The sequence below is a fragment of the Schistocerca nitens genome, chromosome 6 (genome assembly GCF_023898315.1).
Source record: "Schistocerca nitens isolate TAMUIC-IGC-003100 chromosome 6, iqSchNite1.1, whole genome shotgun sequence".
Taxonomy (NCBI): Eukaryota; Metazoa; Arthropoda; class Insecta; order Orthoptera; family Acrididae; genus Schistocerca; species Schistocerca nitens.
The window spans coordinates 257,887,976-257,911,305 of record NC_064619.1 but is presented as its reverse complement, the minus strand read 5'-3'; the positions used below and the strand labels follow the sequence as shown (position 1 = coordinate 257,911,305).

Here is a 23,330-nt window from a genome sequence, read left to right as displayed (position 1 = left end):
CGTCATGACGGCGGAGAGGGCTGCCTTCGCAGCCGCCATGGCTGCAGAGAAGGAAAAGGCCTTGAGGCAACTGCGTGCAGTCTTCGCCCAAGGCCTCAGCGCAGTCGCACCTGCGAACACTCCTGTGACCTCGCAGAAGGACATTCGCACGCCTATCCCAGCGGTTGTCCCAGCAGCACCGCAGGTGAGAGGCGCAAAGAAGACAACCGCCGCCCCAGCGGAACCGGTGGCGACGCCGACGACTGCGGGAGCGACCCTCATCGCGACAGCGAGAGCGAACGGCCTGCATTTCTCCGACGCTGAAGCGGCGCAGCTCACTGAACAAGCGGAGCTGCTCGAAGCTGCAGTGCAGAAGTCCTGCGCCGTGCAGTAGAGGAGGACGCTGAACGGTAGCCGATCGCCGCCGTTCTGCACCAGCCTGATGAAGCTGCACCAAGTCACTGACGACAAGGCGCAGCAGAGGGCCTAACAGCAACGCATGCGTTGCCGCGCCGGACTCTTATGTTACAGGGAAGAAGCCACTGCGGCCGGCCCAGGAGACTACAAGCGAGCCCAGCCGCGGCACCCGGACAGACCCAGCTAACGACCACGCAGCACATAGGTAACGATGCACGATACCTCACGCTAACCTTCCCTCACCTTGCATGCTCTGTCGCAGCTAGCAAGCCGCTACTGCCCTTACTACCCGTCCTACTGTCGCAGAGGTTTTTTTCCCTTGGCGCTGGCCTTGGCACTTTTTTTCCTCTGCCCTTACAACCGCTACCCTTCAATCGTTTTCGACCACTTCTATCTCCTGATGGACCATGTTAATGAGTAATCTTACCCAGACGCATGGATAACATCACAGCTTGCATCCTGTGACGCCTGATTCAAAAACTAACATGTTTACGGAGGTGACAGTAGAACTTTTGGTTTGGTCACCACGTTGGTGCGGGCGTGGAGGGGCCCCATCCTTTAAGAACTGGATCATCATCATGGTGTTCAAGATTTATGAAGAGGTATTGGCTTTGTATGTAGACCAAGAGAAAAAAAAAAAACACAGAAGATACCAGTCAAATATAAAGAACAAATTGTTGAATTTCACCGATCTGTCATTAACACAAGGAAAAGAGAAAAGTTTTTACTTTCACAAACTGGAAACATGGATGAGACTTTGCTAACCTCTGATGTGCCTTCTAATATACCTGTGGAATCCGAGGACACAAAAAGTGTTAATGTCAAAACTTCAGGGTATGAAAGGAGTCACTGCAAAGCCATTTTATCCTGCTAGATTTGTATCAAGTGACAGTTCCTGAGGAACAATTGCCAAAAGAATTATTTGTCCATGTACAAAATAAAGGGAAGATGGATGGACGAAAAATGAGGTTGTGTATAGATACAATTTGGTCTACGCAACATGGAGCCTGCTGAAGAAGCCTGTCCTGTTAGTATAGATCAGTTTCGTTCTCACAGAACAGAAGACATTAACAACAGACAGAATGAATTGAAGACTGTTAGTTGTAATTCCAGGGGGGCGGGGGGGGGGGGGGTAACTAGTTTACTTCAGCTATTAGATGTATGTATCTACAGAGCATTTAAGGGACTTATGAAGGACGAAGTGGAACAGATGGGTGCAATCTTCAGATTTTGAAACTACACTGTCAGCGAGGAGGAAGAGACCTAGTATTTCTCTAGTTTGGGGGAGGGTGAAAACATCAGGGAACTATTTAAAAACTGAAACAGTGATTAAATTGTTTATAATGTATGGAATCAGTAATGCACTGGATGGTGCAGAGGATATTGTATGAGGATTCAAAGTCTGACATGGCGGCTTCAAGTATTTCTTCCTTCAGCCCTGAGGATGAGTTTTGCAGATCTGAGGAGAAAAATTAAAAGGTAAGCACCTTTCTCTACTTATATTGCCTAGATATTTGATGAACGTGCACGTGTGTGTTAAAATTGTTTTGCAGCAGATGTAATAAGTGAGAAATTTTATCCCTAAAAAATAGTCTTAAAAAGTGAGCAGTCTTTAGCCTGGCGTGTCATATATGCTGGCAAACACTGTAAATGACAACAATGCACCTCATAGCAAATCTGAACACAATATTTACAGTACACACACACACACACACACACACACACACACACACACACACACACACACACACACACACACACAAAGCACCCCTCCTATTTGCGGTGACATTCAGTTCAAGAATATACAAAAACAATGCTCCACAAAGGAATTATTCAAATGGGACAGGAATTTGTAAATGTGATGTACATGCGTAATCAAATAAATGATTACAATTTCAGAAAAAATGGATGATTTATTCAAGAGCTTCACAAATTGAGCAAGTCAGTCATGCATTTGTCCATCTCTTATTTGGCTTGGCATTGATTGAGGTAATTGCTGGATATCCTCCTAAGTGATATTGTGCCAAATTCTGTCCAAGTGATGAGTTAGATCATCGAAATCCCGAGATGGGTGAAGGTCCTGCCCACAATTCTCCAAACATTCTTCATTGGCCAAAGTAGTGTTTGGCAAGCACGAAGTCATGCGGTAGAAACTCTCCAACCAAAGGTGTCCTACTATGAAAAGAAATGGCACCTCGGGCCTTCACTCCTGGTAGTCAGGATGCATGCCAGGCGACGGGCAGGTCAGTATCCCATTGTTGGCCAGAGCATCTCCAGACACGTCTTTGCTGGCCATCGGAGCTCATTTCAAAATGGGACTCATCAATGAAGACGGTTCTACACCATTTGATGATATTCCACACCAAAGTTTGTTTTTTGTCTATTCTTCTCGGGTTGTGAGGTTTTGTGTATTTACGGTGTATTGAATGTGTTTTAATTTATGTAAGGATGTTTGGTTTTTGGATTTTTGAGGTGGTGTGGTTTTGCTTTTATTTTTCATAGTTGCAGGTGTTGGTCTTTTGGCATCAATAGTTGCAGTTGATCTATATAAGTCAAGAGAAATAATCGATTCCAATTTTTGTAGTTTTAGTTGAAGGTGCATCAGATGTGGTTTACCTATACAGGTCAAGGGAATTGTCGGATTCCTGTAGTGGAATGTTGTAATTTTCATCATTTTTTGTTTTGAGATCATGGTGTGCAACTCTTTTTTAGATTATTTCTTTATTTACTGCTATTATATTTAGCTTGTCCCCATCATTAGGTTTTAAACCCCCAGTCTCCCACAGTTGTCCCGTTAGTCTGATTGTATTTCTGGAGGGAGATGTTATTGTCTTATTTATTTGTATTTTCGTGTTTGTTGCATGTGTACATAGTTACATCATGGCACCATAATGGAGACACTTAGAATAGCCATTTCCACAATACTGATGACATCATGGGTCAAAGCAGATGGGTGGAATCTGACACTTCTGTAATCCCAAAGATTGCATAGACTGATAGCAAAGTACTATGAATAATTAATTTGGCATCAAAATCTAAGTATTGCTACTGAGCTCCCTTTGGGGCAAAGATGCTTGAGAACACTAATTACATGCCTCATCAGAAAAATGGGATGATGACTTGATAGGTTGTCAGATAGCAGTAACTATACCTACACTGCCACAGACAAATAAAAAAAGGCAGTGAACTACTGGAACACCAAAGCATTTAAAGTAACTGGATTACCTTCAAGAGGTAAAATTTCTGTACTGTCAATAAATACAATTAAAAAAACTATTCCTAGGTTTCAGAACTGTAAGTTCTTTCTTCAGGGAGTATAGAGGGATAGGTTGGGGAAGGTTAAAAAGGAAAGGAAGGCCACTCAGACCCCAAAATGAGAGAAACCTACCTGTTGTGACGGCGACAGGAAACAAAGATGATGGAAGAGGCATCAGAGGAAGAAGGTGGTAAAAAGAATGTAGTAGTAAGCATTGTGCCAGTTTCAGTTTAGAGATGACACAAGGACAGAATGAGATACAATGAAAAAACAACAACAACAACAACAACAACAACAAACAGACGCTTTCTGAGACTGAGCCTGATGCTGGATATCTATAGCTTGTTGTTGAAGATGTAGGGCTTGTAGTGTCTTGAAGAACATAATTAATCTTATTAACTAGTAATGAAATGAAAGAGCCAAACACAAATGTGTTGCAGAAAGATATTATCCATCCAATTCCACTTCTTCATGAACATTAGCATACCTCTGTTTCTCTGTCTTTAATCCATTTTCTCTGTGCTCCTGATATTATTTTTACAGTTATTACCTAGTGACATCTCCCCCTACCCTGCTTAATAAGTTTGTATCCCATGCAATCATATATCCCATTCTGCGCTATCACATCACAGATGTACAAAAGTGCGCTTGCTATGGGTCAACGGAAGCCTCCAGTACTAGATGTCTTCTTTGATTTGTGATGTAACAAGAAGATTTTGTCAATGAAATTCGCCTAGAAAATCTTCAGTCCCAGTTTCCCAATAATTTCAAATATTTTCGCTTTCAGGAAACCAGTGCTGTTTTGTGTTTATTATTATCATTATTATTATTATTATTTTTATTATATGTGTGATGTCACAGTTGTCATTTTATATTTACACGAGTTGCTTATGCTCACCATTTTGATAACATTGTGAACCAAATGCGTTGCCAGTATTAAATATTTCAGTATTTCCCTTTCCTACTGTTCTCATTGTTTTTGTAAAACATAATTCCTAACTAGAGGAACTATTAACACTGAACACCATTTCTCCTCATAGCTCACGATTCCTCTGTGGTGTAAGTAATGACCTATTACCTTCTATATTTAAATTTTATCTGTAGTAAGTTTTTTAAAGTTGTTTTGGACATTTCACTAGAAAATACAAGAAAAAGATACAGCACAGGCCCAAGTAAATTATTTTCTCATTATATATAACATTCTATGATGATACTTCTTGAAGACTATATCACAAAACAGATCACGCCAGTGAGTTCAGTGGGAAATAAATATAAGAAATAAAAATAAAATGTGTATGAGATATCACAACAGATATCAGGTGAAGTGGGCTTGGGAACAGAACTTGCTGGAAGTATTACCTTTACGTGCATGTAATCTGCTTTCTACTGGTCTTGTAACTTTCCCAGGAGTATCCATATTGTTTACGTGTCATTTTAACTGAAGTCTAGCTTCTCCGAACTACAGTTGTGGTAACTCTGAAAAAGACATTTGAAGTGGTTACTTAACTCTTAGTTATGGTCACATATAATAAAATTACAGGCATAAAATCTTCATGTTATAATAGCATACAAAAACTTTGAATACCTTTCAGTAGTAATTGATGGAAAGTCATCAAGTAAAACAGAAGTGATTTCTGGCATTCCCCAATGTAGTGTTATAGGCCCTTTGCTGTTTCTTATGTATATAAACGATATGGGAGACAAAAAAATGGTTCAAATGGCTCTGAGCACTATGGGACTCAACTTCTGAGGTCATTAGTCCCCTAGAACTCAGAACTAGTTAAACCTAACTAACCTAAGGACATCACACACATCCATGCCTGAGGCAGGATTCGAACCTGCGACCATAGCGGTCTCGCGGTGCCAGCTGCAGCGCCTAGAACCGCACGGCCACTTCGGCCGGCGATATGGGAGACAATCTGAGCAGCCATCTTAGCTTGACTGCAGGTGACACTGTTGTTTATCGACTAATAAAGTCATCAGAAGATCAAAACAAATAACAAAACTATTTAGAAAAGATATCTGAATGGTGCGAAAATTTGCATTGACATATGTGTGCTAAAAGGAATTCTTTAAATTTCAGTTACAAAATACATCAGTCTAATCTAAAAGCTATAAATTGAACTAAATACCTAGGTATTACAATTACGAACAACTTAAACTGGAAGGAACACACAGAAAATGTTGTGGGGGAGGCTAACCAAAGACTGTGTTTTATTGGCAGGACACTTAGAAAAGTAACAGATCTACTAAGGAGACTGCACACACTATACTTGTCCCTCCTCTTTTAGAATACTGCTGCGCAGTGTGGGATCCTTACCAGATAGGACTGATGGAGTACATCGAAAAAGTTCAAAGAAGGGCAGCACGTCTTTTTGTATTATCGCAAAATATGGGAGAGGGTGCCACTGGAATGATACAGAACTTCGGGTGAACAGTATTAAAACAAAGGCGTTTTTCATTGCGACAGAATCTTCTCACAAAATTCCAATACCAACTTTCTCCTCCAAATGTGAAATTATTTTGGTGACACCGACCTACAGAGGGAGAAACGATCACCACGACAAAATAAGGGAAATCAGAGCTCGTATGGAAAGATATACGTTCGTTCTTTCCGCACTTGTAAAGGTAGTTCGATTCACCCTTTGCCAGGCACTTAAATGTGATTTGAAGAGTTTCCATGTAGACGTAGATGCACTACTACTGACAAGAAGCAGACAAAAACTAATGAAGTGTATAACATGGAGACATTTTTCAAGAATTTGACCCCTTCTTTCTAACCTTTCATCATGTTCTACAGATCATACCCTAAAGATGCCTTTTCATCTCCAACAAATGAAACAGATGTTAAAAAACTAGTCAGATTACTGCAAAACAAAGACACAGGGAATATATACAGGATATCTGAAAAAGGAATCCAACATTGCTCACAGTATCTAGCAAAGCTCCTGAGAGTCCTATTTAACTTCACAAAGGAGAATGGTTGGTTCCCAATGTATCTGAAAAAGAGTAAAGTAGACTCAATTTATAAAGGTGGTGACAAGGGGGTGATCCTGGAGACTATAGATTTATAACGATTGCACCAACCTTACAAAGAATTATAGAAACAGGCTACTGAAAACAGAGTTTTATAGAAAAACGAAGTGTTCTGTATGACACACAACATGGATTTAGAAAAGGAAAGTTTACAAAAACAGCAGTGGCAAGCTTCATGACAATCAGAACATTAGAAGAACAAAAGATAGTTTGTAGTGTATTCCTGGATATCTCAAAAGCCTTTGACTGTGCTGATTTTCAAGTGGTGAACTATGGGGGTAGTACAAGGCCCAACGCCCAATACACTAATATTTATATTGTATGTGAACGATATGTCACCATCAGTAAAAGAATAGGTAATTAACTAAACAAACACTGTCTTTTTTTTGCCTTGTTTCACAAATTTTATTATGGTTACTGCACAACCTTGGGTTAATGCAAAATTACTCAAATGACCATTTTTAGACAAATTACATACAGACTTACTATAATTAAGCAATTACACTAACACAACTAGATATACCTCGGAATAAAGTTATGCATCGCCCTAGAACTTTTTATCTACTTATGGACTGTGGCCCAAAGTTCTACCTTTATCTGGGATTTGTGATATCATCTAAAAGAGGTGAATAATTGAATTGGTTTGCTCAGTTTGTGTCAGGATATACACATCTGTTTCTTAATTTCTAGGATTTCTAACTGGCTGTTTTGCCCCCATTTCCTCTATGTGTAAAACCTGTACATCTATTATGTATTTGTGGTTTTTGTTAAGGAAATTTTCTGCAAAGGCTGAATCAGGCATCTTCAATCTCCACATTCTATTATGTTCTTTAAGCCTGGTGCTGACTGAACTCCTAGTCTGTCCAGTGTAGCAAAATTGACACTCCCAGCATATGATCTTATAAACCCCACTTTTTGCGATGGCTGGTTGTCTGTCTTTTGCACTGAACAATCAGCTACCTATTGTCTGAGAGACGTAAAAGCACAGAGAAACCATTTGCCTTCAAAATGTTAATTATCCTGTTTTGACATTTTCCCTATAAAAGGTAATCTGCTCAATTTCTTTTCCAGTTTGTCTGTTTTGTTTATTAGGGAAAATAGGGATCTGGTTCGCTTCTTCATCTTTTAACTTAGAATTTTGTCGGTGATGTTGGGAATCAAATTCATTATCTGCGGCTATTGTATTAAGTTGCTGGTCAAATCCTTCACATGGGTATAGAAAGGAGGTGGTCGATCATATGGTAGAATGTTGCTTGTTATAGGCTGTAGAATGTTGGGAGAAACTGCGATAAATGTATCAGCAAAGGAGTCTCTTCGGTAATTTTAAATTTATGATTGCTGTATTCTATGTTTACGCTAATGTCCAGGAAATTTTTGCAGGATCTCTCTAACTCCTTGCTGATATTAGTGCGCCTCTGGTTCATATTTTCCACAAATATGTGATTCCAATAGACAACTGCACAAATCTGTAAAGCTACGAATCAGTGGAATACTAATTAAAGATCAGCAAGGAGTTAGAGGGACCCAGCATAAATTTCTGGACATTAGCGTAAAGATATAAGGCAGACAGATGCTATGATCTACATACGTGTAGCGTAATACCCATGATATTAAACTTCGAGAAATTCGGGTTAGTAGAACTCTACACATACATACAACTCCTCTTTAAGAGCCCTGCCGTAACATTCATAAAAGTGTCAGTTTCGTTTCTGTGTAAAATATCACAGCAGTAATGAAACTACAGCTTACCAGTTTTCAACACTTCAGGACTGTTGCATACTGAACAAAACGGAATACATCTGTAACATTTAAATATGCAATTCCTAAGTCTGTTCAGGATTCGGTTCACTGGTCAATGAGAATATTTCTTTGAAAGACCGTACGGCATTATTTCGATCTCTTGTCATTAACCTGAAACATTCGTCTTGAAGCTCGTTGTACATCAAATGGGAATAGTTACATTATTCTATAATTCTAGGTGCCATATACATAATTTCCTACAGACTGCAATCAGAACTCTGCGCCTCTACTACTGTCTACTAGTGTCCGTCCAACAACACCAGCCCAAAACAAAAACAAGTCAAAGATATGTGATATTTGGCACAGATACTACCAACGAGTTTAAATTAACGACGTTGGATTCTACCATAGAAGTTGTATATGTATGTTCTTTATTTACTTAATTTTGGTCTTGTGACGTTTTGTACTGATATAGGACAAGTCAATAAAGAATACCGAGAGGATAAAGATATTATATATATTGAACAAGCTTACACCCTTTAATAATTAGATGTTTTTAGGAAGGTCATTATATAATTGCGTACCTCTATGAAGAACATTTTTCTGGTAGGTTGATGTCCTGGCATAGGAGAAATGAATGTTATTGTCGTTTCTTGCCCCATAACTATGCACAGTGCTGTTTTGCTGAAATGCAATGGAGGTTTCGTAATATTCTCTGGTAAAGACTATTGTTTGAAATATGTACAACTAAAAATAGTCATAAGTATATGGCAATTAAAATATATAACAAATTGTCTAAAAGTGCGTCAATCAAGCCTCACTAATTACTTAAAGAAAATGTGCATAACTTCTTGTTAACTAATCCATTCTATTCATTAGAAGAATTTTTAGAAATGCCCAATATCAACTTAAAAATGTAAAAATTTATTTTGTAAAATTAATAGGTTAAGTGAACTGACGAAGTCTATTGCTTGTAATAATGCTGAATGACCAATAAAGAATCTGAATCTGACATGGAATGTTCAGTATCTTTAATGCTGGGAAAAAAGGGTAACATGATTGTTGTTTCTTTACATTGCATATGATTCTGAAAGCTCATTTTTGGGTTTTGAATATGGATTGACTACAAGGTGCATCCCACCAGAATATTATTCCATATCTGACGGCTGATTGGAGGTGTGTATGAGATGCCTGTATTACTGTTTCTCTGTCACAGCTTTAGGTGTAAGAACTTTAACATGTGTGTTCCATTTTAAGTAATTCTGCAAAGCTTTTCCTAGGAATTTCACATCATCACCCAACTTTAAACTTTTGTTATTTGTTTATCAGTGGGACAACATTTATTGCTTAGTGTGGGATACATGGAAGTTCAAAGCTATCGTATTTTCAACATTTATGATAAGTTTATTTCTTCCAAACCAGTGTGTTAGCTTCAGCGATGATGTGTCTGTAGATATTTGAAGGTCTTTTTGGTTTAACTTGTAATCAAAATATTGGTGCCATCAACAAATAAAGTTTCTTGTTTGGTATGCACCATTTCATGTTCTGAGACATCGAGGGATCACCAATTTAGTATTGGAGGGCAGTGTGGAGGGTAAAAATCGTAGAGGGAGACCAAGAGATGAATACACTAAGCAGATTCAGAAGGAAGTAGGTTGCAGTAGGTACTGGGAGATGAAGAAGCTTGCACAGGATAGAGTAGCATGGACAGCTGCATCAAACAACATGCAGGAATTCATAGACCACTATGGTTGTGGACCTTGATTGGCTGGAACCATACTGATGATTTGACAGAAAAGAGTTTTTGTTAATAAACTCTAGCAATCTATTGTAAAAGAGCTTCTCACAGATCTTTGAGAAGCCACTAATCTGAGCTACAGTCCTGTAATTGTTAACATTGACTGTGGCTTCCCTTTTGTTCAAGGGGGTTACTTCACAACCTTAAGGGTGTTTGGAAATGTACCGATGGAGAAAGAGTGATTAATAATATGCTTCAGTAGTTCTACAACATAATATCCAGCTTGGATTATAAAACAGCCTGGAATATCACCAAAATCACATGATGGTTTCTTTAATGATCTAACTGCCAGTATTTGCTCATTGTATGTGACCTGTTTCAGAAACAGAGACCCACTTGGGGATTTGTGGTTTTCAATGTGGTGCATATTATGGACCTGAAAGCTACTTTGGATGAGATCATTTGCTAAAGTACTCTTGGAAGGTATTAGAAACAGAGCCTCATGGTCACTGTAGCCCATATTTACTACTTTATTATGTTTGGAGAGTGGGTTTCTTGAATACAAATTTGGTCTAGTGCTGTTTTACAATGGTTAGGAGTTCTTGCTGGCATTCACATGGGGATTTGCCATTCTCAGTAATTTATATCTGCAGTTTGAAGGTTTCAAAAAATCAATGTTTAAGTCACCACAAATTATTTCCTTTTTTATTGGATCTAGACTACTTAACATCGTTTCAGATTTACCCAGGAAGTCCTCAAAGTCGCCATCAGGTGATCTGTATGCAGTTAGAATAGAAAGGTGGATGTCCGTAAGTTCAATAGCTGCCATTTCAAATACTTTTCCCTTAATAACATCAGAATGTATTTGGATTTCTTTATACCTTAGATTCTAATTTGCAAAGACAGCTGAACTACCATGTTTATCATGAGACCTCCAGAATGAACTGCCTAGGAGAAAACCAGATATATTTACAGTTTCTATTTTTTTGTATTCAATGCTCAACTTTTATGTCAGAGTCTAGTATTATTTCTAGTACTTGTAATTTGTTGGCTAGAGATTGAAGATTATGATGCATTATATGAAATGGGAAAAAGTTGGTTTTGTTTTGTTTATTACTACTACTTTTAGACATTTCTGATAAACCACTTACCTACATCCTTATTCTGTTTAGCTTATGTACTTCCTTGGTCTGCTTTCTTCTAAAAAATCGTTCAGATGGGAAGGAGGCACTTTTTTCCTTCAAGTCACCTGATTGGACATTGCTGCTGGTGCTGTTTCTTGTATATTCGTTTTCATAGAAGTGGTTGGAACTGATGTCGCTGTCTTCAAAGTACTATGGTTGGAGTCACGAACGATTGCGATCGAAGTTAGGCTTGTTCTACACATCTACGTCACGCATACTCTGACAGCCAATGAGTGTTGAGTAAATGCTCGGAGCGCTCTGTTCTGAATGCTGTAGCTAATGTGATCATGAAACTTAATCATAGCGAGTTATTTCGAGAACTTCTATTACATTTGTTGCGATTTGTTATCCCTGATGGTTGTTGTAAATGATAAAATGTGCACAAACAAGTGAGAGATCTATTCTGAAGGATACATGCGTCCTTCAAGCGGGAAGCACGTTCATGCTCACAAAGCAACTGTCGCTGGAATCATCAACAATGCCATCCCCATCCAGACCTCGACATGCACGAACTGGCATCGTTCATAGATCAGACTATAGCATAACTATTTCTGGGTCATATCCGATGAGAGGTATCTGGTGTTAACACTGCTTGTGTACTTTCAGTCTGAGAGGACTTCTCTGATGATGTTCTTTAGGTATGGGAACTTCACTGTGCTTAATACGAACATGAGTAGCACTTACCAGAACTGCTGGGACTGTCTGGGATAGAGGAATGGTAGTTGAACTAGATGTACAAAGAGTACACTTTATAATTTCCACCATTTTTTAATAGATAACAGTTTTTCCCCTCCCACTGAGATGCATACCATGTCTGGTAAAGAGTCGACGGTTCATATCCTCTGTGTGTAGGAAGCATATGTTGTGAAAGGTTTGGCAAATTTTGTAATACAATCTGTTTGCTTTCTCAGTTGCTTTGTTAGCACAGGGAAAATTTGGAAGATCGTATCTGTGCTGAATTCCTACAACAATCGTTGTTTGCTTCTCGAGTAACATCAGTGTTTTCCTTAAGCATCTTGTGGCTCCTTTGACATCATTTTTATAAACGTCGTTGGCACCTGCTATTAATATCGTGCAGCATCTGCTATTGGTACAGTTCTTAGCTATTTCACATATAGGAGGTCCTGGTTTAACGAAACTAGTGGCGTTTACTTGCTGATCATTTCGTAAAACGTTTGAGATTCCTTTGCTATGACTGTCAGAATATATGCAGATTTCACAATTTTTCGTCAACTCATTACATAAAGATGCCATGTTACTACTAACTTCTTTCATCTTCTTTGCTTTAGGAGGAATAAATAAAGGTTTATTGGCAACATTTTGTGACTTGAGTAATTGTTGTATGTTGCTCTTGGCGAAATAGCACAGTACCATTCCTCTTCATGTCTTTAAGCCAACTTCAGATTCTATTATCTAGTTGTTAAGATGTCTGTAAACTGTACAAAGTTTCACAGTACCTCAGAAAGAGATCTATCTGTAGCAGCGAAGGACTAGCACTTAAAATATGCGAAGCACTATATGGGCGAAAATGCGACATACCAAAATCACATGAGATTTCCTCCATTTCTAATCAGGAATACATCTCTGCCGTTAGTCGGTTTTATTAATATTCATTGTGTGTACATGATAACTGTTAACTATGTACCACATTGACGTAGATAGTTTTATGTAGGAGATTTATGTTATGTCAAACTGGGAAACCATCTCAAATTGGCTTACAAAAGTCACCTAAGTTACTGCACATGTGTAACACATGATAATTTGAATATCTTCTCACCCTCTTACACCATCAGCTACATCAATCTTACTAGTTTGAAGCTCATTCCTTTTCCTCACTAAAATCGTCCTCGAATTTTTTCTTGCACAGTGAAATTGGATTTGTGTAAATTTTATCTCAAAAGTTTGTGAGTTTTAAGAGTACGAACTTAACAATTAAGTTGTTTTATTCCTGTGGCCTTCATACTACAAGAATATTGTGCTTGTAAGGGCTAAGCTGTCAAAACTCACATAGTTTTGAGCAAAAATTTACACAAACGTTAAATTCAGAATTTCATAACAGTTTGCAGAGAACAGCTGTAGATTCTAGTGAAAAAGAAGTAAGCTTCAGTCAGTTAACACTTCTAAGCTGGTGGCATAAGACAGCGAAATGATATTCAAAATCTCTCGTGGTGCACATCTGCTGTAGGTTAGGTAACTTTTGTAAGCATGCCTAAAGTTGTTTTCCAGCTTAATGGAGCACATATGTCCTGTACCAGATTGTTGATATCGACTTCTCCTGCACCACCATTGAATGTTGTAGGCAGCTATCGTTTACACTCTGTACATTGTATGCTATTAGCAGGCACAATTGTTTGGAATTAAAATTAGATGAAATTGTTAAATTAAAATAAGTACAGTGTTCATCCCAGACACTCATAGTGAAGAAATGAGACCTGCTAACAATGAGAGTCATCTTTAGAGAGCTCCAAAACGATTACTTGGTGTTGTAGCTAGAACTACAGGAACTAAGGAATAAAAGGAAGTTACTCTCTAAAATATATGAGGGACTCTGAAATTGTATTTTGCAACAAGTGAAATGCCAACTTACATAAAGACATTGGAACAAGAAAAGAAATTAAGAAAAAAATTAAAAACTTCATTTGAGAAATGATTTTATACTGTGAGTGAATGTGTTTCTATGTAATTGTTGAGGTTGCTATGTATATTTACATACAGATACAGGATGTAGAGGCTTGTCTCACTAGGGGTAAGATAGATACTGCCTACAGGAAAATTAAAGAGACCTTTGGAGAGAAGAGAACCACTTGTATGAATATCAAGAGCTCAGATGGCAACCCAGTTCTAAGCAAAGAAGGGAAGGCAGAAAGGTGGAAGGAGTATATAGAGGGTTTATACAAGGGCGATGTACTTGAGGACAATATTATGGAAATGGAAGAAGATGTAGATGAAGACGAAATGGGAGATAAGATACTGCGTGAAGAGTTTGACAGAGCACTGAAAGACCTGAGTCGAAACAAGGCCCCGGGAGTAGACAACATTCCATTAGAACTACTGATAGCCTCGGGAGAGCCAGTCATGACAAAACTCTACCATCTGGTGAGCACGATGCATGAGACAGGCGAAATACCCTCAGACTTCAAGAAGAATATAATAATTCCAATCCCAAAGAAAGCAGGTGTTGACAGATGTGAAAATTACCGAACTATCAGTTTAATAAGTCACAGCTGCAAAATACTAACGCGAATTCTTTACAGACGAATGGAAAAACTGGTAGAAGCGGACCTCGGGGAAGATCAGTTTGGATTCCGTAGAAATGTTGGAACACGTGAGGCAATACTGACCTTACGACTTATCTTGGAAGAAAGATTAAGAAAAGGCAAACCTACGTTTCTAGCATTTGTAGACTTAGAGAAAGCTTTTGACAATGTTGACTGGAATACTCTCTTTCAAATTCTGAAGGTGGCAGGGGTAAAATACAGGGAGCGAAAGGCTATTTACAATTTGTACAGAAACCAGATGGCAGTTATAAGAGTCGAGGGGCATGAAAGGGAAGCAGTGGTTGGGAAAGGCGTGAGACAGGGTTGTAGCCTCTCCCCGATGTTATTCAATCTGTATATTGAGCAAGCAGTAAAGGAAACAAAAGAAAAATACGGAGTAGGTATTAAAATTCATGGAGAAGAAGTAAAAACTTTGAGGTTCGCCGATGACATTGTAATTCTGTCAGAGACAGCAAAGGACTTGGAAGAGCAGTTGAACGGAATGGACAGTGTCTTGAAAGGAGGATATAAGATGAACATCAACAAAAGCAAAACAAGGATAATGGAATGTGGTCGAATTAAGTCGGGTGATGCTGAGGGAATTAGATTAGGAAATGAGACACTTAAAGTAGTAAAGGAGTTTTGCTATTTAGGGAGTAAAATAACCGATGATGGTCGAAGTAGAGAGGATATAAAATGTAGACTGGCAATGGCAAGGAAAGCGTTTCTCAAGAAGAGAAATTTGTTAACATCGAGTATAGATTTAGGTGTCAGGAAGTCGTTTCTGAAAGCATTTGTATGGAGTGTAGCCATGTATGGAAGTGAGACATGGACGATAACTAGTTTGGACAAGAAGAGAATAGAAGCTTTCGAAATGTGGTGCTACAGAAGAATGCTGAAGATAAGATGGGTAGATCACGTAACTAATGAGGAGGTATTGAATAGGATTGGGGAGAAGAGAAGTTTGTGGCACAACTTGACTAGAAGAAGGGATCGGTTGGTAGGACATGTTTTGAGGCATCAAGGGATCACAAATTTAGCATTGGAGGGCAGCGTGGAGGGTAAAAATCGTAGAGGGAGACCAAGAGATGAATACACTAAGCAGATTCAGAAGGATGTAGGTTGCAGTAGGTACTGGGAGATGAAGAAGCTTGCACAGGATAGAGTAGCATGGAGAGCTGCATCAAACCAGTCTCAGGACTGAAGACCACAACAACAACAACAACAACTGTGAGTGAATGTGTTTCTATGTAATTGTTGAGGTTGCTATGTATATTTACATACAGATACTGAATGCCCCAAGTATTATTTTTAATAGTGTTTGTACATAGTACGTTTATGCCATTTCATCTCTTCTGAAGACCCTATGTATTTAAGTCATTCCATGTTATTCTTAGTTAAATGAAAGATTTCTTGTGTGTGAACAAATTTCTGTCTTTCAGCACAACTTCTGTGAGTCATAAATTATATATTTTTGATTCCCTTGTACAATTGTAACATGTAATTTGAATATGATGGGCTACCTGTTGCCTCCCTGAGATGCAACCAAACTACACTGAGACATCCTATCTGCTGTTCTGATCATCAGCTTCACTGTCCAAATACTGTCCATCTTGATGGATCCTTGTGCTTCCAACAACTGTTGTCTACATCCTGTCCTTAGATCCATCTTACATTGTCTTCATCAGCTGAACCTTTTGACAACCACCACAATCCGACATCTCCTAACTTCTGATATCGATTCTCATAAAATATGAACTAAATTAATTTTCACATTCTATTTATACTGAGCGTTGTATGTTACTTATACCATACCACATGAGTCAGTAAACAAACTCAAAAACAAAGAAAATATCTAAAGATCTATACATCTATGATGCTTTCATAAAATGAGAAAATATTCAAATGAGTATAAGCCTAAGGTTGCAGTGGTGAGTTAGTTGTAGGTGAACCAGAATCCACGTCCCAAAGCATTGCTGATGCCTCAGTGGTGGATGACCAACAGTAGAGGGGGTGGGGGGATGGAGTGGTTATTGAGGTCCATGGGGCTGGCACTGATGACCTGACCAACGACTGTCAGTAACAGCAGAATGCTGGAAATCATCTGAAAAACATCAGGATCACTGCATTCAAATGCCCGTACAGAACTTTGAGCTTGTTCAAAAGCATGAACCATGAATAAACAATTATGTAAAGTGGGTTACTTTAAGTGAAGATGTCGTTTTTGAGCCCTGAGTCTGATGTGTGAACAAGCAGCATGTTCTTGAGTGTGGAATCTGTGTAAGATAGGGCACAGTGTGGATTTTCGCATCGAAACTAACAGTCACGAGTTAGACCTTGCAAGGAGGCCATACCTTCGGTATATGATGGCACTGATTGTTTATATGTAAGGAAAAACTGCCACCAGAGCAAGGTTATCCTGAAAATATTTGTCTATTTTACGTTTTATGCCTGTAAAACTCAAGCCACTTGGATTCTTATCCAGAAAAAGTGGCTTGACAAGATCAAACACAGGAACACCAGTGGTGGACAAGAAAAATTTACACCTCCTTACATCACCAAAAAATTTATAAGCACCAAATAGATGATTCATGCGGTCCACATACTCAGTGACGACTTTTTCAGAAATATACCAATGGGCTACAGTGTGATTGCCTGTAGCCTTTTGACTTACAAGGGTAGTAACATAACTAAATTGATTACATTAGTTTCACATGTAGCAACTGAACTGTCTAGATATATTAAAATTTTATCATTAGCACTTTAATATTACAAAAAAATAAAAAAGAGAAGTTTTTGGGATCAGGCTATCGAATTTCTAGTATGAGCCTGAGACTATCTACCTATAGTGCCATCACGAAAGTGACGCTTTAAGAATACCTCATACCACATGCTAGCTCAATATGCAACATGCAGTTCCAAAGAAAAATACTGACCTTTTAAATTCAGTATTCTGCGGCAAATGATTGACTTCTGATTAGACACTTGTCCAGGACATGATCTGTCCATCCCAAAACCACCTTGATATTCGCCTAAATTACTCTATAATGTTGTTTCTACTCTGTTTAGTAGGATCTTGGAGAGTATGTTATATGCAACTGGTTGTAAAGCAATTCTTCTGTAGTTGTACACATCTTGTTTATTGCCTTTGGTGGCCTTGAAACATCCACTCTCATGGCTCTTGCAGTGTCTTCTCCGCTAGTGTCGTCCTGAGCTATAAGGAGTGTAGATGTCAACAAACTGCATGGCATTGTCTGTTAAGGCCATGCCCCTCGCATTCTGCACGTATTGTACGTCGGTGCCATCAGAACTTCATGGATAAGGATGCCAACCTTTCTGTCTGAGGGGCACACATGTGCGACACACGCCTTCAATTCAGAAAAGTTGGGGAAGCTTGCTACATGGATTTCTCGTAAGAAGGAGAAATGTTGACATCTGCTGCATTGAGCGTTTGTTGGACAAATGTTAGCTTATATCATGTGTGTATTGTATTGATGTCAATAGTGACTATACAGAAAGTCTATTGTCTAAGCACAAAAGCTGGAGGTGTCGTCATAGCAGACAACTCCGAGAGAGAAAATCCCTGAACTTCACAGACCACAACCACGGTTAAAGGAGATGGTGGTCAGAAGTGGCAGACAATATGCTATGACCCTCTACCTCCCCCATCGCCACATCATCCACAACCTCAACGTTATCAGTATACTGAGTAAGAGCTGGTGTTAGATGGATGGATGACTCCCCATTCCATTCCTTGAGGGCTGCTGTTTCATTGGATGGCTGGGTAGTAATGTGACACCAGTATCATGACTGAGGTGGGGAACTGGTCATCTAGTATCGTTGTTTGGCATATCTTCCAAATCACCATCATCATCATTGTCCTCTTCCAGGTCACATGCGTGAAAAGGCGTTTATCTGAAGAAGCCCACTGTTGTTTCTTGTGGCACTGAGATGATCACTGTTGCTGGACATGGATTTCAGTATTGGCGGTGGACACTCCATTGGTACTTTGTTATACATAAGGAAGGCTGATGCTGGCATGAGCCTAGCATCCACACCAATCTTCTCTTGAGACACAACCACAGGCAGCTTGCGGCCTATGGTCACAGTAGATGTCATCGAGTTTGTTGGAAGCTCCAGTGCCGTGGTGTCCTGCCCTCCTGTGGCTACTGTTTCCTTCAGCACACCGCAACGGTCATCACCTGCCAAGGGAGGTGTGAGAAACTTGATGTAATGGAGGGGAAGAATAGTGGTCTCTATGGGTACGACTACACCCTGTTGTGGAGAGGTCTTAAGACAACACAGAAGGCATGCTGATCTAACATGAATTCTTGTCTGCACATGGAACACATTTGAAGTTGGCCATTATACATGATGATGGCATAACACGGTCCTACATTCAGGTATGACGGGACATGCTTTGAGAGGTCGATTACAGTTTTAGGGAGATGGTGGTGCTGGAACACTCTTGATATCAACTTGATATGCAAATTAAATTTATCAATTAATTATCCCTTCCCGATGACGCCACGTGTTTTCCAGAGCTGCCATATGGGACCCTGCTCCCTTCCCTCCCCCACCTACCCTATTGGCGGGAGTTTCGAATTTTGCAGGAATTTCTTTGTCCCAGGGCTGAACTGATGTCCCATCCCACCCCTTCCCACCCTGGAATTGGTGGGAAATTTACAATAGCAGTGCCATTTTCGGGACTCCAACCCTGGTCCTTCTGGACAGAAAGCCCAAGTGTACCCCCCAAACACATAGAAACTAACCGGATGCAGAAAAAGAAGGTTACATTAGAGTACTTTATTTATTTTGGTAGGGAAACTGACGTAATAACCGGTCCTAATTAAGTAATTAACCAAAAGATCGGCCCTAATCACACAACTGTATGCATAGCGCTACACAAGGACTGCCTAAAATCGCAATACAGCTCAAAAATTGACGATGCAATACAAATGGTGTTATCCTGCTGGAAAAAATTTCACAACACCGCTCGAATCTAGTGGAATATGTACTCAAACCCTAACCTTCACCTATGATCTGGCGGCAAAAAGGCTAGGCTGTAAGGTACTATCTTCATTTTGTTTGGTGGGAAATATGTTCAACTGACGAGATGCTGGCGTTGTACAGAGAGGAGTTTAATGAGTGTATCCCCCGTAAGCATAAAGCTGAGCACGGTATCTATCGCTGTTTGACGACAGAGTTCACTACAGAAGCCTGCTCGACAATCACCCTGCAGTGCAGGTAATTGAAGCCAATATACGCTACCACAACCGATAAAAAATGCATCGCATTTCCAATTACACACTGAAATTATTGTGAAAAAAACAGCATTCATAATGAACATGTCACAATGCAATGTATGTATTGGGGAAAATCTTCATCCCAAAAGACTGCAGATGAGTGGTAGTTGGAATTGCATTCTTCTCGATGTACAGCCAGGCACTAGCAAAATTACACTCCCTCTTACCTCCCCTCTTCCCTCCTGCTCCCTCCCTCTCTCCTTCCCCAGCAGATGAGTGGGCATGCCATGAGCTCGCGGTCTTGTTGAGGGGAAGGTCCTTTGCCAACACAAAAGGTAAATTTAGTGGCACTGCCCCATCCTACACGCTGCACCCCTGATCGGGCACAGATGCGTCAGTGATCTAGTGATTTCACACACACTGAACCATCCCCCACAAGGCCCCCCCCCCCCCTCCCGCAAGCGTCTGCTGTTCTGTGATGGAGAACAGTGCACTGTAACAAATGTATTTAATGTCAATGCATCTCTTATAAACAAGCATCTTTTAAAAAGGAAAACACAGTATTGACGATTATAGATGTCCTCCTTCCACGACAATAGGCGCAGTCCGTTTTCTTTTAGTTTTACCAGCAAAATCGGAATGTTTTTTTACGTTCAGCTGCAGGATACAATTCGCATCTCATTAATTTGTACCGCAGCCGTTTACAAATGGTCAGACTGCATGTCCACTATTTTTCCGTGAGAACTACTAATCGCCGTAGAATGTCCTCATTCTTTCAAAAACGTACTCGAAGTAAAGAAAAAGCGAGAATTTAAACTCTGAAGAAAAAACATCTGTGTTACGCAGTTTCATTCAGCTTGATGGACAAATTACACAACCTGAGAGCGTCTCTTACGTTCAAATCAGTGTCTGTAAATAAATTGTCATGCATGTGTGTATTATAGACATTTCAGACATGTGAAATAACATTAGAGAATACAATGTTTCACACCATTAGCTCACGTGTCGGAAAAAAGCATAAACATTTTACGTTCGGCAACAAGAAGCTGTAATTCAAGAGGATGTTGCTGTTCTGCACACTATGGCAGGTCCCATTTAACCAATGCAATGCTATATCACAACTGTATCTATGAAAAAAATTGTGAGAGTCTGTCTTGTAATAGAACCTCCTATGAGATTTTACCACGTGTCTCTCCCTTTCATTACATCGAAACCAATTACCATCTACCTGAATGAGATTTTCACTCTGCAGGGGAGTGTGCGCTGATATGAAACTTCCTGGCAGATTAAAACTGTGTGCCCGACCGAGACTCGAACTCGGGACCTTTGCCTTTCGCGGGCAAGTGCTCTACCATCTGAGCTACAGTTTTAATCTGCCAGGAAGTACCATCTACCTGCTTACATTTGACATTTTTGCTCCATAACTCCCTTCTTCAGACATGTCTGTAACGCTTCTATCATACAACAGATTGTAAGACATTTGATCATCACAGCGTTTCATGCAATCTACTCACCTGTCGGGAAAAACACTATCATTTCTAGTTTTCACGACAAGCTGTAATTCAAGATATGTCTACATACAGAAAATAGAGCAAATACACTGCATCTGTAGAATACATGGTTGTTGATGACTGAACACATTCGAGTATTGTGCTATACCGCTCGACTAATGTGCTCTTCTGCACTGTACATAAACACAATACTCACGAAGGACTGTCTCCTTCCATCCAACAGACATTCAACACACAAAATAGTGGAACTGGGATGATTAAGTGTCGTCATCATGGGTCTTTAAGAGTACAAAAGAAGGTGTGATAGGCTCAGTAGGATGTCTTGGTTCGTTGTTATTTCTGGAGAATCTAGACATTATTGCTACGAAATATCGGTAACATAACTTGCATCGAAGATGTTACTCTTCAGCAGGAAGAATTTAAATGTGCTTACATCCCCTACAGAATCGTTTTGCGCCGAGTTTTTCGCTATTTGTGGGACTGTGGCACTGTAGAAAATAAAGTGCAAGCGGTTGAAATCGAGACTTCGCGACTATGCATGCATAGTCTCTATATGTATATTAGATTAGATTAGATTAGATTAATACTAGTTCCATGGATCATGAATACGATATTTCATAATGATGTGGAACGAGTCGAATTTTCCAATACATGACATAATTAGGTCAATTTAACAACATACTTAAGTTAATATAACAACTTTATTTTATTGTGTTTTTTGTTTTTCTTTATTTTTTATTTTTATTTTTTTAATTTTTTAAAAATATTTTTTTGTTTTTTTTCCTTAATTTATGTCTAAAAATTCCTCTATGGAGTAGAAGGAGTTGTCATTCAGAAATTCTTTTAATTTCTTCTTAAATACTTGTTGGTTATCTGTCAGACTTTTGATACTATTTGGTATGTGACCAAAGACTTTAGTGCCAATATAATTCACCCCTTTCTGTGCCAAAGTTAGATTTAATCTTGAATAGTGAAGATCATCCTTTCTCCTAGTATTGTAGTTATGCACACTGCTATTACTTTTGAATTGGGTTTGGTTGTTAATAACAAATTTCATAAGAGAGTATATATACTGAGAAGCTACTGTGAATATCCCTAGATCCTTAAATAAATGTCTGCAGGATGATCTTGGGTGGACTCCAGCTATTATTCTGATTACACGCTTTTGTGCAATAAATACTTTATTCCTCAGTGATGAATTACCCCAAAATATGATGCCATATGAAAGCAATGAGTGAAAATAGGCGTAGTAAGCTAATTTACTAAGATGTTTATCACCAAAATTTGCAATGACCCTTATTGCATAAGTAGCTGAACTCAAAAGTTTCAGCAGATCATCAATGTGTTTCTTCCAATTTAATCTCTCATCAATGGACACACCTAAAAATTTGCAATATTCTACCTTAGCTATATGGTTCTGATTAAGGTCTATATTTATTAATGGCATCATACCATTCACTGTACGGAACTGTATGTACTGTGTCTTATCAAAATTCAGTGAGAGTCCGTTTACAAGGAACCACTTAGTAATTTTCTGAAAGACAGTATTGACAATTTCATCAGTTAATTCTTGTTTGTCAGGTGTGATTACTATACTTGTATCATCAGCAAAGAGAACTAACTTTGCCTCTTCATGAATATAGAATGGCAAGTCATTAATATATAATAAGAACAACAAAGGACCCAAGACTGACCCTTGTGGAACCCCATTTTTGATAGTTCCCCAGTTTGAGGAATGTGCTGATCTTTGCATGTTACGAGAACTACTTATTTCTACTTTCTGCACTCTTCCAGTTAGGTACGAATTAAACCATTTGTGCACTGTCCCACTCATGCCACAATACTTGAGCTTGTCTAGCAGAATTTCATGATTTACACAATCAAAAGCCTTTGAGAAATCACAAAAAATCCCAATGGGTGGTGTTCGGTTATTCAGATCATTCAAAATTTGACTGGTGAAAGCATA

The 23,330-nt window shown here is 39.2% G+C and overlaps 1 protein-coding gene across 1 annotated transcript in view; it reads right to left on the bottom strand.

Moving 5' to 3' along the window:
• LOC126262313 (uncharacterized) overlaps positions 1-8,740 on the bottom strand; it is an 84,370-nt gene extending 75,630 nt beyond the window's left edge. Inside the window, exons 1-2 of the mRNA XM_049958864.1 lie at positions 8,438-8,740; positions 5,012-5,128 (exon numbers count right to left, since the gene is read on the bottom strand). Of these exons, the coding sequence (XP_049814821.1) occupies positions 5,012-5,069 (58 nt within the window). The 5' untranslated portion in view covers positions 5,070-5,128; positions 8,438-8,740. The remainder of the gene's footprint in view (positions 1-5,011; positions 5,129-8,437) is intronic.
• Between the last annotated feature and the right edge of the window lie 14,590 nt (positions 8,741-23,330).